Genomic DNA, 24936 nt, shown 5'->3' with positions numbered 1-24936 from the left:
TTCTCTTGTTTTCTGATGATTTCATTTAAAACGGGGGAATGGAGCACTACAAAGTCCTCAGTCATTTGATTTCTCCAAGATGGTTTTGATGAATTCCCTTTTTTAATGTTTTGGAGTGTTAGCCCGAGTTAAGTATGTTTTTTTGTTGTTGTGTGTTCGCGTGTGTAACGAGGACTTTGACAAGAGAACTAAGCATAATAAGCAGAGTATTCTCACTGGTGATAGCAGACTTATGTCTTTGGAGAGCGAGAAGTCTATATGGCTGTGTAAAGTGGAGGTGAACTACTCTCTGTCTGTCTGTGCGAAAAAGAGGTATAACATTGTCCATTTCCTCTCCTAAAGACTGTAAAAAAGAGGAGGAGGTGGAGTTCCCTTCATTTTCGCGCCATCTTCACTCTTCTTCTCTCCCCACCACCCACCTCATGTTCTCTTTTCTCCCTCTTCCATTCAGGTACGCCGTCCCACCTGAGCACGGCAAGAGGCTGGAGAGACTGGCGCAAGGTAAGACTACTCCAGATCCTGACGCACACATACACACACTGAGACAGACAGCCTTGGTTCATGTTAAACAAATATCCACCCGATAGTGACTATAGAGTGGCCTGCTAACTGTCTGGCCTCTCCATCAACTGCTGTTTAAAAAGGCCTTCAAAAAGGCCGACGACGCAGAGAGTGCGGCCTTTCTCTTCACATTTCTCGCTCCTTCTTCCCAGGAAAGAAAATGCACTATAGACACCTATGGCCTTTTTTGTTGTGGCTGTGAATAACGCTAAAAACGACCAGTTAATTTCTTTATTTAGTGACGCTTCAAGTACTGTACAACACGTTGTGCTGTGAATGGGTAAGAACGTCGTGGAGTATTGACGGTAGGGCTTGCACAATAGTCTTATAATCGTGTAACAGACCATTATGGACAATAACTGTGAACTAAAGACCCATCATCGTCATAATCGTCTTAATACATGTATTTTGTGTATTCAGAAGTAGTAGAACATTTATTTTCAAGTAGATCTAGTTCACCCAATAGCAGTTTCAAACTTCTTACATAAGTACGTTTAAAGGTGGTAGTCATTTTACGAGCAGAATGGCACAGTTGGGAGGAAAAACTTCCTTTCCAAAAGTTTCAAACAGTCGAAACCATTCTTTTTTTGAGGACGGGGGTGACACCAAAGCGGCGTTGTATTCTTTCGGTGTGTCTTGAATGCTTTGCTTGTGGAGTAGAGGGTTACACATCGTTTGTCTCCTCAGATCACTCACTTTGTAACAGGTTTGCTCTTTACTGTTGGTCGTGTGCAACCGTACATAACGCCAAGGTAACAGCAACGCAGACAGTCGTAACGCCGACCACAGCCATGCGTATGCTTACCTCCCACGCATATGAGATGCTTTTTGATCTATTTCAATATGTCGTAGTCAGTGTGCAGAGTCGCTGTATGAACAGTTACACAGGACCACGAGTACAGAGCATCACACAGACATCATCACACATACCCGACGTTACACAAATAACACCTGCTACCACTATCGCTCTCTCTCTCTTATCACGTAATTTCAGTCACAGCCTGGTCCTTATTTTTTTCGGGGGGGGTGGGGGAGTTAATTTCAAACTCAAAGGACAAAATGAAGCTTTAAGTTAATATTGCCCCAGGGAGAGTTCCACACTGCCGGCTGAATTTTAATGGGGATTAATACACGAGCTTCGCCGGCACATTATTCACCTTTATCAGCTCACACAGCAGCCGCCAGAGAAAACGCCTCTTTGAGACGAAACAGGCTCTGAAACAATGCAATGAAAATGAAGGATGAAATGGGCCTCGATTATACTGTCAGTTATATTAAAGTTTAACTGGGCAGACGGTCTACCCATCCTTTGAGTCGCAGCACAGACTGCTCATCGGGAGAGGTGTGTGTGTGTGTGTGTGTGTGTGTGACAGAAACATATTTTTCCCTTGTCTAGTAAGTTGAAGGCTTCAAGAAACTATTGATATACAAGAGGAAAGGACTGATTTGTTTTTGAAGAGGAGACTCTGGTCTTTGAGGCTATGGGCGTGAAATGAATTGTCATCTGAAGAGGAGCGAGGAACAAAGGCGGAAGAGAAGGGAGGGTTTTCACATGAGATCGGATGAGTTTATTTAGGCAACAAGCACCTCTCGCCTTCTGAACAACCCGTGGCAATCGAGAAAAGACAAAGAAAGATGAAATGGTATGACGGCGAAAAAATACAATTAAAATAAAGGCCTGGTCGGAAAATGGTAAAACTGTCACGTACGTTATTTGATATCATAGTGTGTCATTTTGGCACTGGTTCAATTTTCTCACTCTTCACTTTGGCTTGCCGTGTAGTCTGGCCCGGTGACCTGCTGACGTTGACCCGGGGTCTGGCGCGGAGGAAGGGATTGTGAGACCAAAGAAATAATTATGATAATTAAAGGCTTTCTGGATGTGTACCACGTCGGGACTCCAAGCACTGTGACCTGTACATCCTGCGTCTGACCAAGAGGAGAGCTCTTCTCCGATTGACCTCCAACCACCAATTTTTTTTTTTTAAATAAAAAAAAAAAAAAATTACCTTTATTTTACCAGGCAAGTCAGTTAAGAACACATTCTTATTTTCAATGACGGCCTGGGAACAGTGGGTTAACTGCCTGTTCAGGGGCAGAACGACCTTGTCAGCTCGGGGGTTTGAACTCGCAACCTTCCGGTTACTAGTCCAACGCTCTAACCACTAGGCTACGCTGCCGCCCCAATTACAGTGCCTTCCGAAAGTATTAATACCCCTTGACTTATTCCACATTTTGTGTGACAGATTATTTTTCCAAATGGATTATAGATTTTTATTCTCACCCATCGACATACAATAACTCATTATTACAAAGTTGAAAACAACATGTTTTTTTTTTAGAAATGTTTGCACGTTTATTGAAAATGAAATAAGTATTTGCACCCCTTTGCTATGACACTCCAAATTGAGCTCCGGTGCATCCAATTTAATTTGATCATCCTTGAGATGTCACTCCAACTTCATTGGAGTCCACCTGGGGCCAATTCAATTGTTTGGACATGATTTAGAAAGAAACACACGTCTATATAATGTCCCACAGCTGACAGTGCATGTCAGAGCAGAAACGATATCATGAAGTCCAAGTAAATGTCTGTAGATCTCTGAGATTGTAATGAGGCATATGTCTGGTGAGGGGTATAAAACATGTTCTAGTTTCCAAAAAAACAGTGGCTTCCATCATAGGGAAAAGTGAAAAAATACGGAACTACCCAGACTCTGCCTAGACTTGGCCGTCCAACCAAACTGAGCAACCGGGCAAAAAGGACCTCGGTCTGGGAGGTGACCAAGAACCAAATGATCACTCTGACAGAACTTGGCCCAGATGGGAGAAGTTGCCATAAGGACAATTGTCTATAAAGTACTTCACCAATCTAGGCTTTATGGGAGAGTGGTCAGACGGAACAAGGGGTGGAAAAAGTACTCAATTGTCATACTTGAGTAAAAGTAATATAAATATATAAAATGACTTGAGTAAAAGTAATATGAATATATAAAATGACTCAAGTAAAAGTGAAAGTCCCCCAGTAAAATACTACTTGAGTAAAAGTTTTTTTTTTTTTAATAGTATTTGGGTTTAAATATACTTAAGTATCAAAAGTAAATGGAATTGCTCAAATGTACTTAAGTATCAAAAGTATACTTAAGTACCGGCACCCCCTCTATATTGCTCCGCTATTGTTATTTACTGCTGCTCTTTTAATGATTTGTTATTCTTATCTCATACTTATCTCATTTAAAGTTCCTTATATTAAGCAAACCAGACGGTACAACTTTTTAATTTTTTTTATTGATGGATCGCCAGGGCCACACTCCAACACTCAGACAAACAAAGCATGTTGCGTTTAGTGAGTCCGCTAGATCTGAGGGAGTAAGGATGACCAGGGATGTTATCTTGATAAGTGTGTGAATTGGACCATTTTCCTGTCAAAATGTAACTTTTGGGTGTCAGGGAAAATGTATGTAGTAAAAAGTACATCATTTTCTTTAGGAATGTAGTGAAGTAAAAGTTGGCAAAAATATAAATAGTTAAGTACAGGTTCCCCAAAAAACGACTTAAGTCGTACTTTAAAGTGTTTATACTTAAGTACTTTACACCACTGGATAGAACCCACTCCTGAGAAAGGCACCTGACAGCACGCCTGAAGTTGGCGAAGAGGGACGTGAAAGACACAGAGTGTAAGGCAAAAGATTTTGTTGTCTGATGAGACAAAAATGTAACTCTTTGGTCTGACTGCAATGTGCTATATCTGGAGAAAGCCAGGCACAGCTCATTACCTGTCTAACACCATCCCTACCGTGAAGCATAGTGGTGGCAGCATCATGTTATGGGGATGCTTTTCAGCGCCAGGGACTGGGAGACTGGTAAGGATAGAGGGAACATTGAATGGAGCCAAATGCAGGCAAATCCTTGATGAGTACATGCTTCAGTGTGCAAACCACCTTAGACTGGGGGGGTGAAGATTTAGGACAATGAGCCCAAGCATACAGCCAAAGCAACGTTGGAATGGCTTCGGAACAAGAATGTAAAAGACCTTGAGTGGCCCAGCCAAAGCCCAGACTTGAATCACATTGAAAATGTGTGCCGTTCACCGCCTCTCCCCATCTCATTTAACAGAGCTTGAGGAAATCTGCAAGGATGAATGGGAGAAAATCCCCAAAACCAGATGCGCAAAGCTGATACGGACATACCCAGGACGACTCAAAGCTGTAATCGCCGCCAAAGGTGCTTCTACAAAGTATTGACTCAGGGCTGTGAATACTTACATAAATGAGATATTTCTGCATTTCATTTTCAATACATTTGCCAACATTTTCTAAAATTATGTTTTCACTTTGTCATTATGGGGTGTTTGTGTGTAGATGGGTTGGGGGGTGGGGATGATTTGAATACATTTTGAATTCATGCAGCAACACAACAAAATGTGGAATACATCCAGGGGTATGAATACTTTCTGAAGGCACTGCATGTCTTCCGTTTGGGTGGGGAGCTTAGGCCTAAGTCCTGCGCCGTCTGTGGCTTATTCACTAGAGCGGGGTCATATGGTCATCGTAAGCAGGAAGTCTATGTGAAAGAGACTACACGGTCCATCATATGTTATGCGAGTCCATGTTGGACGATGACGCTCTTGCACCGCCTTGATTTGGACTGTTGTTCCAATTTCACAGAGCACTTCACAGTTGAAGATTTCACATCGAGGGAATATGTTTCACTATGGATGCCACAACGGGTAAATTCAGACAATGGGATTAGGGTTGAATATTTCCCCCCCTGGTATTTTACAAATGTTCCATCCCGAGAATATTACTTTTCTCCTGGGTAACCCGGTATTTCCCACCCAAAACCGGAAGTGTCGTTCAAAAGATTTCTAAAGCAGATAGGCCTATTTATGTCTGGATTTGATTAGAGCTTTGCTCGCAAATTCAACCCTGCCGCTTCCTGATCCATACATTAAATACGTTTTATGAGCCCTACATTTAATGAGCCCAAGCCCCCCCCAAAAAAAGCACAAATGATTGTGCCGTTATCCAATACATACAGTGCATTCGGTGTGTGATCAGACCCTTTGACCTTTCCCACGTTTTGTTACGTTACATCCTTATTCTGCTGCTCTGTCTTCAACAGGACAGTCAGCCCAATGGGCCCAAGCCTACAGACAAGGCAGGTCCTACAGGCCCTAGTTTTGTCGCACCTAGACTACTGTTCAGTAGTGTGGTCAGGTGCCACAAAGAGGGACTTGTGAAAATTGCAGTTGGCTCAGAACAGGGCAGCACAGCTGGCCCTTAAAAGTACACGGAGGCCTCTTCACAGTCCCCAAGTCCAGAACAGACTATGGGAGGTGCACATTACTACATAGAGCCATGACTACATGGAACTCTCTTGTTGTATGGCGGTATTAAACCATTTGTATTGTAGATATATAGTGGTGTAATAATGTTATATGATGTACTGTATTATCTTTTGTTTTATATGGCATTTAAGCTCTTTAATAGGTTTGGACCCCAGGAAGAATTCCGGCTTTATCAGCAGCTAATGGAGATCCCTAATAAATACAAATTCAAATATTATTTTGTTTGTCCTCCATCAATCTGCACACAATACCCCGTAATGACGAAGCAAAAACACTTGTTTTTTTTGACATATTTGCAAATGTAATAATAAATGAAAAAACCATTTACATAAGTGTTCAGACCCTTTACTCAGTACTTTGTTGAAGCACCTTTGGAAGCGATTACAGCCTCAAGTCTTCTTGGGTATGACGCTACATGCTTGGCACACATGAATTTGGGAAGTTTCCCATTCTTCACTGCTGATCCTCTCAAGCTCTGTCAGGTTGGATGGGGTGCGTCGCTGCACAGCTATTCTCTTCAGAGATGTTCGATTGGGTTCAAGTCCGGGCTCAGCCTGGGCCACTCCAGGACATTCAGAGACCTGTCCTAAAGCCACTCCTGCATTGTCTTGGCTGTGTGCTTACGGTCATTGTCCTATTGGAAGGTGAACCTTCGCCCCGGTCTGAGGTTTTGCGTGCTCTGGAGCAGGTTTTCATCAAGGATCTCTGTATTTTGCTCGGGGCATCTTTCCCTCGATCCTGACTGGTCTCCCGTCCCTGCCGCTGGAAAATGATGCTGCCACCACCATGCTTCACCGCAGGGATGGTGCCAGGTTTACTACAGACGTGACGTTTAGCATTCAGGCCAAAGAATTCAATCTTGGTTTTATCAGACCAGAGAATCTAGTTTCTCATGGTCAAAGTCCTTTAGGTGCTGTCATGGGCCTTTTACTGAGGAGTGTCTTCCATCTGGCCAGTCTACCATAACGGCCTGATTGGTGCAGTGCTGCAGAGATGGTTGTCCTTCTGAAAGGTTCTCCCATCTCCACAGAGGAACTCTGGAGCTCTGTCAGTGTCCATTGGGTTCCTGGTCACATCCCTGACCAAGGCCTTTCTCCCCTGATCGCTCAGTTTGCCCAGGTGGCCAGGAAAGATATTGGTGGTTCCAAACTTCCATTTAAGAATGATGGAGGCCACTGTGTTCTTGGGGACCTTCAATGCTGCAGAAATGTTTTGATACCCTTCCCCAGATCTGTGCCTCGATTACAATCCTGTCTCGGAGCTCTACGGACAATTCCTTCGACCATACAGGTGTATGCCTTTCCAAATCATGTCGAAACAATTTGAATTTCCCACAAGTGGACTCCAATCAAGTTGTAGAAACATCTCAAGGATGATCAATGGAAACAGGATGCACCGGAGCTCAATTTCGAGTCTCATAGCAAAGGGTCTCAGGTATATCTGTTTCGCTTTGTCATTATAGGGTTTTTGTGTGTAGATTGATGAGGGAAATTTTTTATTTAATACATTTTAGAATGAGGCTGTAACATAACAGAATGTGGACAAGGGAAGGTGTCTGAATACTTTCCGACTGTACTGTATCAGTCAAAAACAGGATTATCTATTTTTGGATGCAATTTGAATAGAGGAGAGAGAGACACTGCGAGAGAGAGTGCTCGCGTGTGCACTGATTTTAAAGCAACGATATTTGATTGACAGTCTGTTTTTTTATTTTTTTTATCTGCAGCTGCGATTTTAAAAAAATATATGTGACCCACAAAAGCCAGATGGAGATGGGTAAATGGTGGGTAGACGCCCATTCGGTCTTTATATTACTGTAGCATAGACTATGCTACAGCAAATGCAGGGTTACCTGTCACAAGAAAAAAAGTGACCATGATGAGATGATAGGTCTACATGCATTGTGAACTGTGCTCCATACTGAGATGGGCTGTCTGTCCTCACCCTGAGCGTTGATGATTCATCATGCCGAGGCCGTAGAGAAGCCAGATTTAGACGTTGCATATCATTTAACAGTTCCATTTCACGCCATGCTGTTCATATAACCAATTTATTATAATTTACCAGGTTCTCACAGTTATTTATCCTGGGAAAAGGGAGTTGTTTTGGGTGGTAGATCTCGGTAACCGGGTTCCCACCACTCAACTCAAAATGGGATGCAATTTAGTAATGTGGCGTTTTTTTTCAAATTTGATTTTTTTACCTGCAGGTTTCTTCCCAGGCAGTTCCCAGGGCTGTGACGCCTTCCTCCGCCACAAGATGACACTCATCTCCCCATCCATATTGAAGAAGTACAGCATCCCCTTCGACAGGGTAGGTAGCAGGACACAGTTGGGGGGGGGGGGGTTGAAATTGGGGTCTGGAAAAGTCCTGTGCCCGAATTCATAAAGCATGTCACAACAGGAGTGCTGATCTAGGATCAGTTGCCGTTTAGATTATAATGAATGGACATGGGGGGGGGGGACCTAATCTTAGATCAACATCCTACTCTGCGACTCTTGATACATAAAGCCCCTGGGCTCTAAAGTTTGAAAGCAACAGAATGTTCCGTCAGGGTTAATTGAGGAAGTAAATGAAGTGATGTTACATTCTGCGACCACATCCATTTGATTTGATGGCATACAATCATGTGTGACATTTAACCAATAACACACCTCTCAATTTGACCATCCTATATTTGACGGATATTCCGGTAATGCAATAGAACTCATTTCATCACACCACCACTTTTAACCTGTCAAACAGCTCTCAGAAAGGAGACACTCGACCTCCGAAGGCCGTTTTTTGTGTTAACCCCTCTGAATGGAACCCTCTGCTGAACCACAATTGCAATTCTTCAACCTGTAAGAGGACATGGAAGCTTGGTTCAGCGCATGTCTGTGTCCCAAATTGGCACTCTATTTAGTGCACTACTTTTGACCAGGACCTATAGGGCTCGGGTCAAAAGTGGTGAACTATATAGAAAATAGGGGTCCATTTGGGACACACGCCATATGACGAGCTGACTCTAGCACCGACCGCAGATAAAAAATTTACGGGGGTGTATGAAAGCCTGCCAATCTCTGAGCAAAGTGGAGGTTAATGGCACATTAGATGAGGATGGCTGGGTCAGGAGGCATGCTGAAGTTGGTGTCTGTGCGGGTGATCTCCTGTCAACCTACGGGACGAACGACGGGGAAATTGCAGAAGACTAGTGGATGGATGGACATAGAAGTGAACGCGCCAACATGTGCGCGAACACGTGGGCCTGCGCAACACGTGCACATGTAACGGGGATCAAGTTTGCTGCTGGCAGCTTAGCTTCTTCCGCTGTCTGACTGACCCACACTGGTCTAGAACCAGTGATCCTCTGCTTCACAGTACATGTGACCCCCCGACAACATTCCAACGGGTTGAGCCACCCAAAAGGTACCAATAGGATGGCTCTACCCGCAACATTTCAAGCTAGCTGGGGGAATGAGATTACCGTATGTTCACAAATAGGCATATGCAGTGTACACACACAGACACACAGTATTGAAAAGTTGATAATGAGATTGATGACATTTTTATATAAAGACCATAGCTTCACTTCACACTAAATGATGATGGAGATTGAGCCATGATTCTTGGTTACATTTCAATTTCCATATTTTCACATTTCCGCAATATAAAATTAATCACTATGTTAATTTTTTTCTATGGATAATAATTGTAGGAGATAGAAACTCTCACGGTGCGAAATAGATTGAAGATAAAAAAAAAAAAGTGTAAGTATCTAATGCTGGCATACACAGTTCTCTACTGTCTGCAGAGTTCGGCTTTTTCCCAAAGTTGTTTTTTTTCTTCTCCTTTTTTTCTCATCCCTTTTTTCCGTTTTCCTTCGGGGTGTCGTTATCACAGGGACCGTGTTACCTGGCACACACTGAGAGCATCTCCCTTGATTTGAGTGTAAAAATAACACCGGCTTTGTGCTTTGTTGCAGCTACAAGAGGAGGCCTTTGATATTGGGACTATTCTGTTTTACCTCCCACTCTCTCTCTTCCGTCGCACTGCCTGCCTGTCTCCCATCTCTACACTTCCTTAAGGCTGAGTTCATGTGCCTCTCTCCTCGATCATGAGCGCTGGTCCTAACTAGTCAATGGTTATAGCGAACAGATTATGCCTTCCTCTTGGAGAGAGGAGGTGAATTGATGAAGAGGCGGTTAAGAGCAAGGATCCAAAACTTCTAGCGTAATTTGAAGTTCAGCTGTAGAAAACTTTTGCTTTTGAGTGCAAAAATAATGTAATATTCCTGTCAGGGGTTGCCAATGTAATAGTTAACACAGAAAACCCATGAGCGTCGAAATAGAAACCTCAATCATTTGTCAGGCTTAATTTCGAAGAGATGCAGAGGGGACCGGTGAGCTGTGTCTTCTTCAGCCTCTCCGGCTCTCAGTAAGTGATGGCCCTGCCTCAGAACGAAGCGCAACCAAATGCAAATGTTGATTTGCGCGGGCTGGCTAATTCCCTGCGCCATGCTCGCTGGCTTCAGTCTAATTGCGCTTGTACCGCCGCAAATGGTTCTCTAGGAGCCGGCGCCGCTAGGCAGCTCAAGTGAGGGAGAGGTGGAGGGAGGAAGAGAAGGGGGGGGGGTGAGAAAGCAAATCCGCCTTCCCATCAGCACTTAATGATTGTGGATATTAAGAGCTAGCCCTGCGCTCCCTGTTTTTGCCAAGTCTATCCGTCCAAATGGAGTTTCCTTGAGTGTAACTTACTTCGTCATTTTGGCACATCTCTGCCCATCAAAACCTGGGTTAATAACACTGTTTTCTTATGCGATATATGGATATGGAGTTTTAGGAGTTTGCATGCTCAGTCAGTTAATGTACATTTAATGTTTGTGTGTTTCGACTGAACATTTTTATGCTACTATTTTCCAGTTTTCAGGGTCAGTCATCCAAACCGAAACAGAATGTTCAGATATGGATTCATGTGGAAGTAACAGTCGATTATACCACTGCGTCCTGTTGGTTTAGTATCATAACGTCGGTCGACAGAGGGACGTTATACTTTTAACTCTTCCCTCTCTCCAGATCACTCAGGAAGAAGGCGAGTTCATGGTCACCTTTCCCTACGGCTACCACGCCGGTTTCAACCACGGCTTCAACTGCGCCGAGTCCACCAACTTTGCCACCCTGCGCTGGATCGACTACGGCAAGATGGCAACGCAGGTGGGTCAATGCACACTAGACCAGATGGTCACCTCAGTGTCCCCTACAAAACACACAGCACTGTCACAGGATCATCTGTAAGCTGTGTCACGTCGCCCGGTTTCTTCTTCCCTCTCCTTTGTGATCTCCTTTTTCTATTCATGTCTTCCTCTCCTCTCGCAGAAGGCAAACTATGTCATTTATTATAATTTTTTTTTGCTGTTCATATTTTTTAATTTTATTCTTGCACTTTGTGGATTTGTTCTGGGCTTTACCTGTAAGGGACGCGAGCGAGTGTAAACACACACACACACACACACGTACACACGCCTGCGCGTAAACACACACACACACGCCTGCGCGTAAACACACACACGCGCGTAAACACACACACACACACACGCGCGCGTAAACACACACACACACACACGCGCGCGCGTAAACACACACACACACACACGCGCGTAAACACACACACACACACACGCGCGTAAACACACACACACACACGCGCGTAAACACACACACACACTAAACACACACACACACACACACACGCGCGTAAACACACACACGCGCGTAAACACACACACGCGCGCGTAAACACACACAAACACACACACGCGCGTAAACACACACACACGCGCGTAAACACACACACACGCGCGCGTAAACACACACACACGCGCGTAAACACACACACACACGCGCGTAAACACACACACACGCGCAGCGCACACACGCGCGCGTAAACACACACACACGCGCGCGTAAACACACACACACACACACACGCGCGTAAACACACACACACGCGCGTAAACACACACACACGCGCGTAAACACACACACGCGCGTAAACACACACACACGCGCGTAAACACACACACACGCGCGTAAACACACACACACGCGCGTAAACACACACACACGCGCGCGTAACAACACACGCGCGTGAACACACACACACGCGCGTAACACACACACACACGCGCGTAAACACACACACACACACACGCGTAAACACAAACACACACACGCACGCGTAAACACACACACACACACGCGCGCGCCACAAACACACACACACGCGCGCAACACGCACACACGCACGCGCAATACGCTTGTGTGTGTTTACGCGCGCGCGTGTGTTTAACACGCGCGTGTGCGCGCGTTAAACACACACACACGCGCGCGCGTAAACACACACACACACACACGCGCGCGCGTAAACACACACGCACACACACGCGCGTAAACACACACGCGCGCGTAAACACACACGCGCGTAACACACACACGCGCGCGCGTAAACACACACACGCGCGCAAACACGCGCAAACACACACGCGCACGCACACGCGCGCGCGTAAACACACACGCGCTGCGCAAACACACACGCAAACACGCACGCGCGCGTAAACACACACGCGCGCGCGTACGCGCGCGCGACACGCGCGTAAACACACGCGTACGCGCGCACACACACGCGCGCGTAAACACACACGCGCGCGTAAACGCACACACGCGCGCGAAACACACGCGCGCGAACACACACGCACGCGCGCGTAAACACACGCGCGCGCGTAAACACGCGCGCGCGTACGCACACGCGCGCGTAAACACCGCACGCACGCACACGCGCGCGTAAACACCGCACGCACGCACACGCGCGCGTAAACACCGCACGCACGCACACGCGCGCGTAAACACCGCACGCACGCACACGCGCGCGTAAACACACGCACGCACGCACACACACGCACGGAAACACACGCACACGCGCGCAAACACACACACACACACACGCGTAAACACACACACACACACGCGCACGCGCGCAAACAAACACACACACACACACACACACACGCGCGCAAACACACACACACACACACGCGCGCGCACAAACACACACACAAGCATATGATGCGACACACAGTCCCTCTTTGTCTCTGCTTGGCTGCGTGTCAGAGTTACGAGGTCGCCAGTTCAGTGTGCTGCAGTAGTGGGCTCTGCTCTCTCTGTGCGGCCAACTGTTTTTAAGAACCAGAGGGCTACTAGAAGCCCCTCTCCTCCCCACATGGTCTCTCTGACGTACTTAACCCAGCCGTGCCCCCCCCACCCAGACCCTTCTCAGCTCTGGTCACATTCCACTGGCCAGGGAGCCCTCCCTCACAGTTCTGTCTGAATTTGATAGAGACGAATTGGTCAGCTTTGCGCTTTGCCCTCCATTTTGTGTCAGCGAGTTGACAGGCTGCTCCGGAAAGTGCCAGAGCAATGTGAAAGAAAGAACAGCTTGGGCACCAAGAAAGCCATATGTTGTTGTTTTTTTTCTCTCTCTCTCTCTCTCGAATTCGTCTGTCCACTCCTTTTCCCATCTTTCGTTCATTCCCCTCCGTCCTCTCTGCCAAGCCCTACTCTCTTCCTCTTGACGCGGCAGGGAAGATGGTCCTTCGAGCAGGATCTGTCACTTTGGGCTGTGTGGCTTGTTGCAAGTTTCCTGTCTACTAAAGCTGAGAGGCTGTAATAGCTGACCCATCTGTCCGCGGAACTGCATTAATAGAAACCAAGACTGTTCTGCCTGGTTGTAGCTACATTTAGCTAACCCTTTTCCTAACCTTAACCTAATTCTCCTAACTTGCACATGAATTCTCCTAACCTGTTACAAAAAAGTCACTCCTGCTCATCAAAACTGGTAGACCTGCCCTGGGGGGCAGTGTGAGTATCCACTAATGCGATACAGCCGTCCTCTTGTTTTTAGTAGTCCCCTTGCAGTCACTCAGGTGGGCTATGTTTGTTCACAGAGCAATGATACCGTGCTACCCTTATCTCATTGTAGCCTCCCAAGGCAGTGTCAATGTAAACCCAAAATGCCTCTATTTTTCACGCCTTGTGCGCATAGAGAACGCTGAATAAACAGGCGAGACACTACACGACAGTGGCGCCAATTCCCTGTGGGCCCCAAGAACAGAGTGTTGTGAATGGACGTTCATCACACTGTATGAATAGAAGATTCATTTCCCTTCCTTTCATCTTTCAAAGAGAATTGCAGATGACTCACTCTCCGAATAGTGATATTTGTTTGTGTACGCTTGTTTGTTTGGGGTTAGAGCTGATGGGCTTTGATAAGGAGTGCTGGAGATGCTGAAGACTAAAGCATTATCATTGTGGTGTGTGTGTGTGTGTGCGCATTCTTGCGTACGCTCTAGGCCGGGAGCGTTTCACTACACCCGCAATAACATCTGCTAAATATGTGTATGAGACCAATGAAGTTTGATTTGATTTTGAGCAGGCTATAGACAAAGTGTGTGTATTGTCATTTCACTTCTTATTGTGTGATAATGCCGGGCTGAACTGACAACAGACTGCCATGTTAATATCTGGTGGCTCCGACTAGAAAATCGGAGCACAGCGGCAGGAGTCAACACTGTCTGTCTGTGCGTCACTGAATCTGACGTCGCCCACTAAGTTGTGCCCAAATAAGCTGACTGCTTCCTTATACAATATGCATGAAAGTGTTTTAGCGTTTGTTTTTGAGCTTTCCCCAGAAAACCACTGTCGTTCCTCTACCTGCTCGGTTTAGCTCAGTAAAGCTTCCTAAATTATTTTCAAACAAATGGAGTTTGTCTCGTGCTGTTGAATGTTTGTTTTTCCTCTGGAAGTCTGCGCGCGCCCTAATGCCAGGTAAAGTCCAGTAGGAAACTTGAAGGATACTCTCCTATGGGTGCAGACGAGAGGACAAAGACAGTACAGTACACTACAGATGTAGTGTACTGTTGTCATTAAACGAGGGGTGCGAATGTGGTGCGATGGGGAGCGAACAAGTCATTATTTGAGTTTGCCTGGTTTGGCCTCCATGTGCGTTTTTAATGGAAGAGCTCGTTAGCAGGGTCTCTGCAACTGAGGCTGGAGGGCAAACACACACACACACACACACACACACACACACACACACTTCTGAAACATACCACATGTGATTTAATCACACACCTCCACACAGCAAATAAAAACGCTCACTTACAAACTTCACACGGTCACTATTTCAAATCAAATCAAATTGTATTTGTCACATACACATGGTTAGCAGATGTTAATGCGAGTGTAGCGAAATGCTTGTGCTTCTAATTCCGACAATGCAGTAATAACCAACAAGTAATCTAGCTAAAAATTCCAAAACTACTACCTTATAGACACAAGTGTAAGGGGATAAAGAATATGTACATAAAGATATATGAATGAGTGATGGTACAGAGCGGCATAGGCAAGATACAGTAGATGGTATTGAGTACAGTATATACATATGAGATGAGTATGTGAACAAAGTGGCATAGTTAAAGTGGCTAGTGATACATGTATTACACAAGGATGCAGTAGATGATATAGAGTACAGTATATACGTATACATATGAGATGAATAATGTAGGGTATGTAAACATTATAATAGGTAGCATTGTTTAAAGTGGCTAGTGATATATTTTACATAATTTCCCATCAATTCCCATTATTAAAGTGGCTGGAGTTGAGTCAGTGTGTTGGCAGCGGCTACTCAGTGTTAGTGGTGGCTGTTTAACAGTCTGATGGCCTTGAGATAGAAGCTGTTTTTCAGTCTCTCGGTCCCAGCTTTGATGCACCTGTACTGACCTCGCCTTCTGGATGATAGCGGGGTGAACAGGCAGTGGTTCGGGTGGTTGTTGTCCTTGATGATCTTTATGGCCTTCTTGTGACATCGGGTGGTGTAGGTGTCCTGGAGGGCAGGTAGTTTGCCCCCGGTGATGCGTTGTGCAGACCTCACTACCCTCTGGAGAGCCTTACGGTTGTGGGCGGAGCAGTTGCCGTACCAGGCGGTGATACAGCCCGACAGAATGCTCTCAATTGTGCATCTGTAGAAGTTTGTGAGTGCTTTTGGTGACGAGCCCGAATTTCTTCAGCCTCCTGAGGTTGAAGAGGCGCTGCTGCGCCTTCTTCACGATGCTGTCTGTGTGGGTGGACCAATTCAGTTTGTCTGTGATGTGTACGCCGAGGAACTTGAAACTTACTACCCTCTCCACTACTGTTCCATCGATGTGGATAGGGGGGGTGTTCTCTCTGCTGTTTCCTGAAGTCCACAATCATCTCCTTAGTTTTGTTGACGTTGAGTGTGAGGTTATTTTCCTGACACCACACTCCGAGGGCCCTCACCTCCTCCCTGTAGGCCGTCTCGTCGTTGTTGGTAATCAAGCCTACCACTGTTGTGTCGTCCGCAAACTTGATGATTGAGTTGGAGGCGTGCGTGGCCACGCAGTCGTGGGTGAACAGGGAGTACAGGAGAGGGCTCAGAAAGCACCCTTGTGGGGCCCCAGTGTTGAGGATCAGCGGGGTGGAGCTGTTGTTGCCTACCCTCACCACCTGGGGGCGGCCCGTCAGGAAGTCCAGTACCCAGTTGCACAGGGCGGGGTCGAGACCCAGGGTCTCGAGCTTGATGACGAGTTTGGAGGGCACTATGGTGTTAAATGCCGAGCTGTAGTCGATGAACAGCATTCTCACATAGGTATTCCTCTTGTCCAGATGGGTTAGGACAGTGTGCAGTGTGGTTGAGATTGCATCGTCTGTGGACCTATTTGGGCGGTAAGCAAATTGGAGTGGGTCTAGGGTGTCAGGTAGGGTGGAGGTGATATGGTCCTTGACTAGTCTCTCAAAGCACTTCATGATGACGGAAGTGAGTGCTACGGGGCGGTAGTCGTTTAGCTCAGTTACCTTAGCTTTCTTGGGAACAGGAACAATGGTGGCCCTCTTGAAGCATGTGGGAACAACAGACTGGGATAGGGATTGATTGAATATGTCCGTAAACACACCAGCCAGCTGGTCTGCACATGCTCGGAGGGCACGGCTGGGGATGCCAGCCTTGCGAGGATTGACACGTTTAAATGTTTTCCTCACGTCGGCTGCAGTGAAGGAGAGTCTGCATGTTTTGGTTGCGGGCCGTGTCAGTGGCACTGTATTGTCCTCAAAGCGGGCAAAAAAGTTATTTAGTCTGCCTGGGAGCAAGACATCCTGGTCCGTGACGGGGCTGGTTTTCTTTTTGTAATCCGTGATTGACTGTAGACCCTGCCACATACCTCCACATACCTCTTGTGTCTGAGCCGTTGAATTGAGATTGTGTAGGGTTTCCTTGGCTAAAGCCTTGTACATTTCCTTGTACATTTCCGCATTAGATGGACTTCCATGACTCTGGTCAAAGTTCACTAAGATGTGACTGTTGTTTGTCTCGCCATAACACTTTCATGCGCGGTATAAGAGAGCATGTTCGCTGTTACAAAACGCAGCTTGTTTCGTGTCTAGTAAAATATTAATACGTGCCATTTAGCAAAGTGGTTCCCAAACTGTGGGGCTTGCATCGAAGGGGCGTAAGGGGGGGCACCAGGGTCTATAATTACCCCATTTTCTCATCAATTTCGATCTTGTCTCATCGCTGCATCTCCCCAACAGCTCAGGAGGCGAAGGCGCTTCTTAGCACGGAGAAAACACTGTCGGAGGAAACACCGTTCAACCTACGACGGAGGTTAGCCGGCAGGCGCCCGGCCCGCCACAAGGAGTCGTTGGAGCGCGATTAGCCAAGTAAACCCTCCCCTGCCAAACCCTCCCCTAACACGGGCGATGCAGGGCCAATTGTGCGCCGCCCTATGGAACTCCCGATCACGGCCTGGGATCGACCCCAGGTCTGTGGTGATGCCTCTAGCACTGCGACGCAGTGCCTTAGACCGCTGCGCCACTCGGGAGGCCCGCCGGGGGTCTTTTTTAAAGGAACACAGTCCCGGCTTCCAACTTACTCTTGAAAGTTGTAATAGTAGAATGCAAAAGGTGCAATTTTTGAAATTGGCTAGTGAATCATCGGTCCTGTCATGTCAGTCACTGCAGTCCTTAGACCTATTTATAGCTTGTCAGCAATGTCCAGATGAACTAGCCCATGTCAGCCCCCCCCCCAAAAAACGTAGATATTGTTTTAATTTTTGTGTCACTCAAATATCACACGAATACACATTAGACATGACAAAATGTTTAGAATTGCAAGAAAATGTGCTTTATAACTGCAAAATGTTACTTGCACCCCAAGACATTGTGTAGAACTTCTCTCCACCAGCAAGATGGGCGTGAACAGTTTGTGTCACGAATAGTGCTTGTACCCATAGAAACAGATGTGGCACACACAGGGGGAGCAGGCTGTTCCCAAATGCTGGAAGGGGAATCACACATATTGGGATTTTTAAACAGGAGCTCTGTCAGTCACTGCTGCCAATGGGACCGGAGACCGTAAACGTCCAGACCTATTTAGTGAAGGATGACAGATGGAACCAGAGAGGTTGAGTGGCGGAATTTTAAGCGCTCCCCTAACGTTGGATATTATTCTAATAGGGGGCGACATTGCCTCAGGACTTCTCCTACGATCATTAAACTTCATTAAGATATAAAGTGAAGTAGGCTATAGGGCTCATTGGTTAGAAGGCCTTGGGGTCACTCGTTGTTTTGGAGACATTTTGTACATTTCCAAATGCATTTTCATCCGATAATGAAGTCATCTAAGCATAGCATGTACTCCCCCCTCTAACCCACCCCTCTCGGAAATGGTACATTTATACATTTCCCTTAATAGTTTTATACGATAGAAATGTGATCTTTTTGGTTCCTACTTCCTCTGGTGCGCTTCTTAATATGTTCCCCCATTCCCAACACAGCCGTCAGTGCAAAGAGACACATTTATCTCCTTTTCATTTGTGTTGTGGTTTATCGCACCTATTCCTCTGTTCCAGGTGACATTTTTATGAAAGTCCCCAATCTGACCATGGTAACCAGCCGCCTTTTTCCTTCATCCGTCGCCCCCCCCTTCTTCCATCCCTCAAGTGCTGCCTAGATGAGATGTAGTGTGTGGATATTGGTTTGCAGTGTGGCGGGGGGGGGTAGCTCTTGTTGTTGTGGTTATTACTAACCCCCCACCACCACAACCACCTCCCTCCTCTCCATCCAGTACCTCTCCCTCGCTCGCGCTCTCTCTCTCTTCCCCTTCCCTCTCTCTTCCCCTTCCTTCCTTCCACTTGTTCTGCCTGTCTCTGTCTGAGGCGCGGCAGGCCTGAAGAATGTTCCCAGTAATTGAACATAAGGCCTCTCAGCGCAGCTCAGGAAATAAAGCAGAAATATAATACACCTACCGGGGCCCAAAAAGAAAATTAGTTTTATTTTCATCTCTTGCTCTCTTTCCATTTCCCCTCTTTCACCATCTCTCTCCTTCTCTCTCTCTCTCCATCCATCCATATATCCATCCATCCATTCCCCCTCACACAATTTCTCTCTCTCTCTCTCTCTCTCTCTCACCATCTCTCTCTCCTCCTCTCTTCTCTCTCTCTCCATCCATCCATTCGCCCTCACCATCTCTCTCTCTCTCTCTCTCTCTCTCTCTCTCTCTCTCTAAAACACCTATTTCCTTCCATTGCAAGTAAAAATATGCCATTGTCACCCATTTAGTGTCATTTTGAGATATCTTTATATCGTGCGTTTGAACTCTTTCTTTTTATTTTATGGAGGGAACTCAAATGAATGCTATGAATTTAAATTTACTGGCTGTATAGTCCTGTTCAGTTAGACTTGATGCCACGAGTTCAGATTTCCTCTTGTTTGAAAAGTCTATTTTATTCATGTTTCCTGTCCCTTGTGAAAGCTCCCATTTTCAGTTTAACTGGATATAAATCCTTGAGGATTTGAGCCTATGATCCTAGTTTATTTCAACCTGTAAATCTGTAATGCTGGAATCTGTTCAACCCCATTGGCCAGTGACTGTTAGGATCCTGAATAGGAACCTATTGAGAGTTGTGTTTTTTTTACCGCCTAGCAGTAGTCAATGTCGACTTTGCGGCATTCTTTGATGTACCGTATACTCTCTTTTCGACTTCGGGTAATTGAAATCTCTAGCGGACATATAATTCAAGGTCAAAGTGTCACCCCCACAGAACCAATTTGGTCTGGATTTAGTATATTCTCAGTGACACACACTAAAGAAGGATTTTGACCGAAATGTCTGTGTGTAAGGTTCTTTCTGCTGCAACAAAGGAAATCATAAACACTTTTTTTTATAGATATTGATATAGGCTAGATATTGGATTTTGTCTACTTTGTGTGAACCTCCCCTCCTTTCTCATTGCTGTATCTACCCGCCCCCCCCCCCCTCTATTCCGTAGTGTTTCCACATTGTGTGGATAATAAAGTTTTTCTCATTCCAATTCCCCCCCCCCACAGTGTACGTGTCGTAAGGACATGGTGAAGATCTCCATGGACGTGTTCGTACGCTGCCTGCAGCCCGAGCGCTATGAGCAGTGGAAACAGGGCAAGGACGGCACCGTGCTGGACCACCAGCGACCCACCACCCTCAACAGCCCCGAGCTGGAGCACTGGAGGGCCAACCGGGTCACCTACCGGGAGAAGCTGCTCCAGAGGTGAGGGGAGACAGACGGACCGACAGCACAATTACAGAAGAATTACTATACAATTGAATTTCATAACCCCCCCAGGGTCAATACGAAGGGCATCATTGGCCGTACAAGAGCATAATTGCATACCACATACTGTACATTCATACTAAGAGATGGAATGACGAGGGTTAGGGAAAAACTGACCCTAGTAACAGGGCACTCTGAGCTACAGTATATGAATAGTGTTTTTGCGGTGACCCCATTACCGCTGCACTGGCAGTCATGAGTCACGACCGCAGTCAAATTCCAGGTGACCGTTGAGTCACGGTAATCTCCTCTTATGCACTCTGGACATGTGTTGGTTGTACCCAACTCGCTAAACGACCATCAGGTCACTAATGGCCTGGCACTCAGGGCTCTTTTTCCCCACTAACCACTCTGACATCAATGCAAATGCAATCTAAAAATCACATCAAACACTTATCATCAAAACAGTATCATGCTTTTAAAACGCGCCTCACTGTGATGGATCAATTTGAAGAAAGAAGTTCAGCGACAGGTTGAGACTGAGTGGGGAGAAACGTGGACGTTGTCGAAGAACCGAACACAACGACATGGACAGCGCTTTCTAAGGCGATGATTCATCCAGGACACCCATGTGCACATTAGTACTGATGCATAGCATAGGCCTGTATATGAGCCCATGCCCCCCCCCAAATAAACAAACAACAACCATGAATTAAAATGATGATTGTGCTTTTATACAATACATAGCCTACCGGCATATTACAGAAGGCAGAAAACCATTCAAAAACTGATTTTAAGATATCTTCGGTACATACTTGGTCCAGCCTAAATTAAACAAATTCAGAGTTAGCCTTACGTTTATAGTGAGTTTGTATTTGATTTTGAATAGCCTAGTAATAGGGCATTTAAAAATATATATATTGCCTCGCCACCGGGCGTTTCAATCTCCTCCTCTCTCTCCTTCATTCCTTTCACCAGAGCACAGAGAGAAGGGGCTGTCAACAGATGTTTCGTTGTGAAAACACAATTTGCTATCGATGTTCCCGACCAGATTTCACTTGGTTTCTCAAATTAAGCACCGGGTTAGCTGCAGGTTCAGGGTTGCAGAGCCAATGGCATACAGAGTTTGGGCAAAATAACAGGAGTGCCTTCCCGACGTGGGTGGAACCAGTGGGAAAGTGGCTTCCGTTCCTATCGGATGATGTGTATTTTTCCTCTTGCCCCTGTTCCTGCCCATTCGAAACAAATTCTACATATTAGTAAAGACGGGATTAAATTGAGAATAGTCTGACGGGTGATATAATGATCACATGATGAGGGCTGGAGCGAACAGCATGTGCGTCCTAAGGCAAGGAGCAGAGCGCAAGCTTCTTCTTTTTTTAACGACTTTTCACGAATCATCATCGTATATCTTTAAAAAAAAATCGAAGGCCTTCTAAGGTTTGTGTCATTCACAACAAAAGTTGCCAAATAACTCTTAAGTCGAGCGTATAGGACCTGTTTCAAATGATCACTTGTACGCTCAACGTAGCCACTTCATATGCGCACTCTAGCTCTGGAATGGGGAAAAATATCCTTTCTATTTTATTCAATTATAATCTTCTTACTATAAAATCTGATATGCTGATATGCCATTATTTTATATTAGGCTATCTTGTCTGCTAAATGAACAAGCCTACAGCCTACGGCATGGCGCATAGCCATATAACGTACAGTAGGCCAACTCCTATTCTGTTCTTCTGAAATACATTTTCATCATATAAGGTTTCTTTAAACCTGCCGAAAATAAATAATGGAATTATCGTGACGGTGTAAATGAAATGGATTCATTCAACTTTTTTGTTGTTGAAATGCACATGTTCCAAACGCGTGCCCTGGCTGCTTGTATTTGTGGAGGCCTGGAGATGCTAAATGTGTTTTATGTTAATTAACGGTAAATTACCGTGAGACCGGCACTCTTTTGTATGGCAATAACAGCCTGACAAAATGTCATGGCTCCCACAGCCCTAGTTGCGGTCTCACTCAGGTGCCAGGACAACGGTCAGGTCGCATAGTGCCAATCACACTGTGGCATTACATCGCCGGGGGAAACCGTCACTGTCAATCACTTTCTCACACACTACATTGTGAGGCCAGGCTTTGTCAGTCAGACGTGGAAATGTGTGCAGCAAGAAAGCAACCTTTAGACTCTGGTGTCTCACTCTGTAGTCCTGCATCTCTCTTTCTCTCTCTCTTTCTCTCTTTCTCTTCCTCTCTTTCTCTCTCTCTCTTTCTCTCTCTTTCGCTTCCTCTCATTCTCTCTTTCTCTCTTTATTTCTCTCTCTTTCTCTTCCTCTCATTTTCTCTCTTTCTCTCTCTCTTTCTATTTCTCTTTCTCTCTCTCTCTTTCTTTCTCTCTCTTTTTTCTCTTCTCTCTCTCTTTTTTCTCTTCTTTCTTTCTCTCTCTTTTTCTCTCTTTCTTTCTCTCTCTTTTTCTCTCTCTTTTTCTTCTCTCTTTCTCTCTTTCTTTCTCTCTCTTCTTTCTTTCTTTCTTTCTTTCTTTCTTTCTTTCTTTCTTTCTTTCTTTCTTTCTTTCTTTCTTTCTTTCTCTCTCTCTCTCTTTTCTCTCTCTCTCGCTCTTTCTCTCTCGCTCTTTTCTCTCTTCCTCTCATTCTCTCTTTCTCTCTCTATTTCTCTCTCTTCCTCTCATTCTCTCTCTTTCTCTCTCTTTTTCTCTCTTTCTTTCTCTCTCTTTTTCTCTCTTTCTTTCTCTCTCTCTTTTTCTCTCTCTCTTTCTCTCTTTCTTTCTTTCTTTCTTTCTTTCTTTCTTTCTTTCTTTCTTTCTTTCTTTTCTTTCTTTCTTTCTTTTTCTCTCTCTTTCTTTCTTTCTTTCTTTCTTTCTTTCTCTCTCTCTTTCTCGCTCTTTCTCTCTCGCTCTTTCTCTCTCGCTCTTTCTCTCTCTCTCTTTCTTTCTCTTTATCTTTCTTTCTTTCTAATGAACAAGCCTCAGTCACTCATGTCCCAATCTCCCCCATCCCTCCGTCCCCAGAGCTTTGCAGAAGAAGGAGCAGCTGCGCCGGCTGAAGCTGGAGGAGGTCAAGGTGCTGGCGGAAGAGGGCATCGAGCTGGACGCCGTGGCCTACCAGCGGCAGGTGGAGGAGCGCGAGGCCCAGCGGCGGCAGGACAGGGAGGAGAGGATGGCCCGCGAGGCCCTGGAGACCCTGGAGGCCATGGATAGAGAGGACCGGGAGAGGCAGGAAGCCCTTGCCGCCCAGGCCGCAAGAGGTGAGGGTGTAGGGCGAAGTAGTTTGATTGGGGGAGGGGGAAGCTGATCCTTGATATGGGGAAGTTCACCCCCCGGAGCCAGGAGGTGAGGGTGAGGAGGGTGGTGGAGGTATCACAAGGCACAAGTTGGCTACAGCGTTAGTGTCAGTTTCCATTTCAATTTGGTTAATTCGGGGAGATTAACTGACATTGCAGTTCCAAATCACACGGTGCCCAATCAAATAAGTATCCGAATAAATGCCTGTCAGAACCAATACGTGGTACAGAGATTAGATAACCTTTTTCACCTTTTGAATTGGAAGAAGCAATGGCATGTTGGATTGAGGTTCCACGTTTCCCCTGGCAGTAATCCCTCTCTTTTAATTATTTTGCCGGGTAGGCCTACCAGACCCCCAGGTAGACCCGCGGCACTTGACGGCGAATGGCGAGAAGAAGAAGAAGAAGAAGAAGAAGAAACAACCCGCCCTGCCGTCCGACCCCATGAACTCTTTCCAAGCAGCTTTTGAGAAGTTTGCCACGTTTAAAATCCCGCAGATCCCAAAGCAGCCCAAAGGCAGCAATGACACAGACCTACCAGCAGAGGGCAAGCTTGATGTGAACGGTATGCAGCAGGTAAGCACTGGTGGAATGCCATAGGGTGAAGTTGCCCCTATACCCCACTAATGGTTAAGGTTGGGATTGGTAGATGGAAGGCTGATTCTAGATCTGTACCTATGGGGAAACTTCACCCCTGGATCACGGAACAACCATAACACTGGCATTTGAATCGCACAGATTGTCATGCTGTGTTTTTGAGGCTTCCTTTGATGGTTTTTCGTGTATATTTTAATCATGTAGTAGACTTTTATGCAGAGCAACTTCTAATTCGGCCAGTCGTCTCTCACGTTAATTGACCAATCGGTCTGAGCATCTGCACACCTGGTGTCCAATTAGCGTGAAACGTTTTTGAACATTGCAGATAGAAATCTGTTGTATTAGAATGGTCCCACCTTTCCATTAGGCTTGATAGAGTATTGTGTTTGATTTAATCCAATGCATATCTATCTGCACAGTGTAGCCACTGGGATAAACCAGTAGCTTATGAAAAGGCATGACTTAAAACTAGCTGACACTCAACCCCATTAGG

The 24936-nt window shown here is 45.9% G+C and overlaps 1 protein-coding gene across 1 annotated transcript in view; it reads left to right on the top strand.

Moving 5' to 3' along the window:
- Nucleotides 1–24936, top strand: part of LOC115108071 (lysine-specific demethylase 4B-like) — an 82163-nt gene that overhangs the window by 30859 nt on the left and 26368 nt on the right. Inside the window, exons 6-11 of the mRNA XM_029632004.2 lie at nt 452–501; nt 8121–8224; nt 10966–11103; nt 20347–20543; nt 23575–23810; nt 24190–24422. Of these exons, the coding sequence (XP_029487864.2) occupies nt 452–501; nt 8121–8224; nt 10966–11103; nt 20347–20543; nt 23575–23810; nt 24190–24422 (958 nt within the window). The remainder of the gene's footprint in view (nt 1–451; nt 502–8120; nt 8225–10965; nt 11104–20346; nt 20544–23574; nt 23811–24189; nt 24423–24936) is intronic.

The sequence above is a fragment of the Oncorhynchus nerka genome, linkage group LG24, assembly GCF_034236695.1.
Source record: "Oncorhynchus nerka isolate Pitt River linkage group LG24, Oner_Uvic_2.0, whole genome shotgun sequence".
Classification (NCBI taxonomy): Eukaryota; Metazoa; Chordata; class Actinopteri; order Salmoniformes; family Salmonidae; genus Oncorhynchus; species Oncorhynchus nerka.
This window is presented reverse-complemented; position numbering and strand designations above follow the sequence as displayed.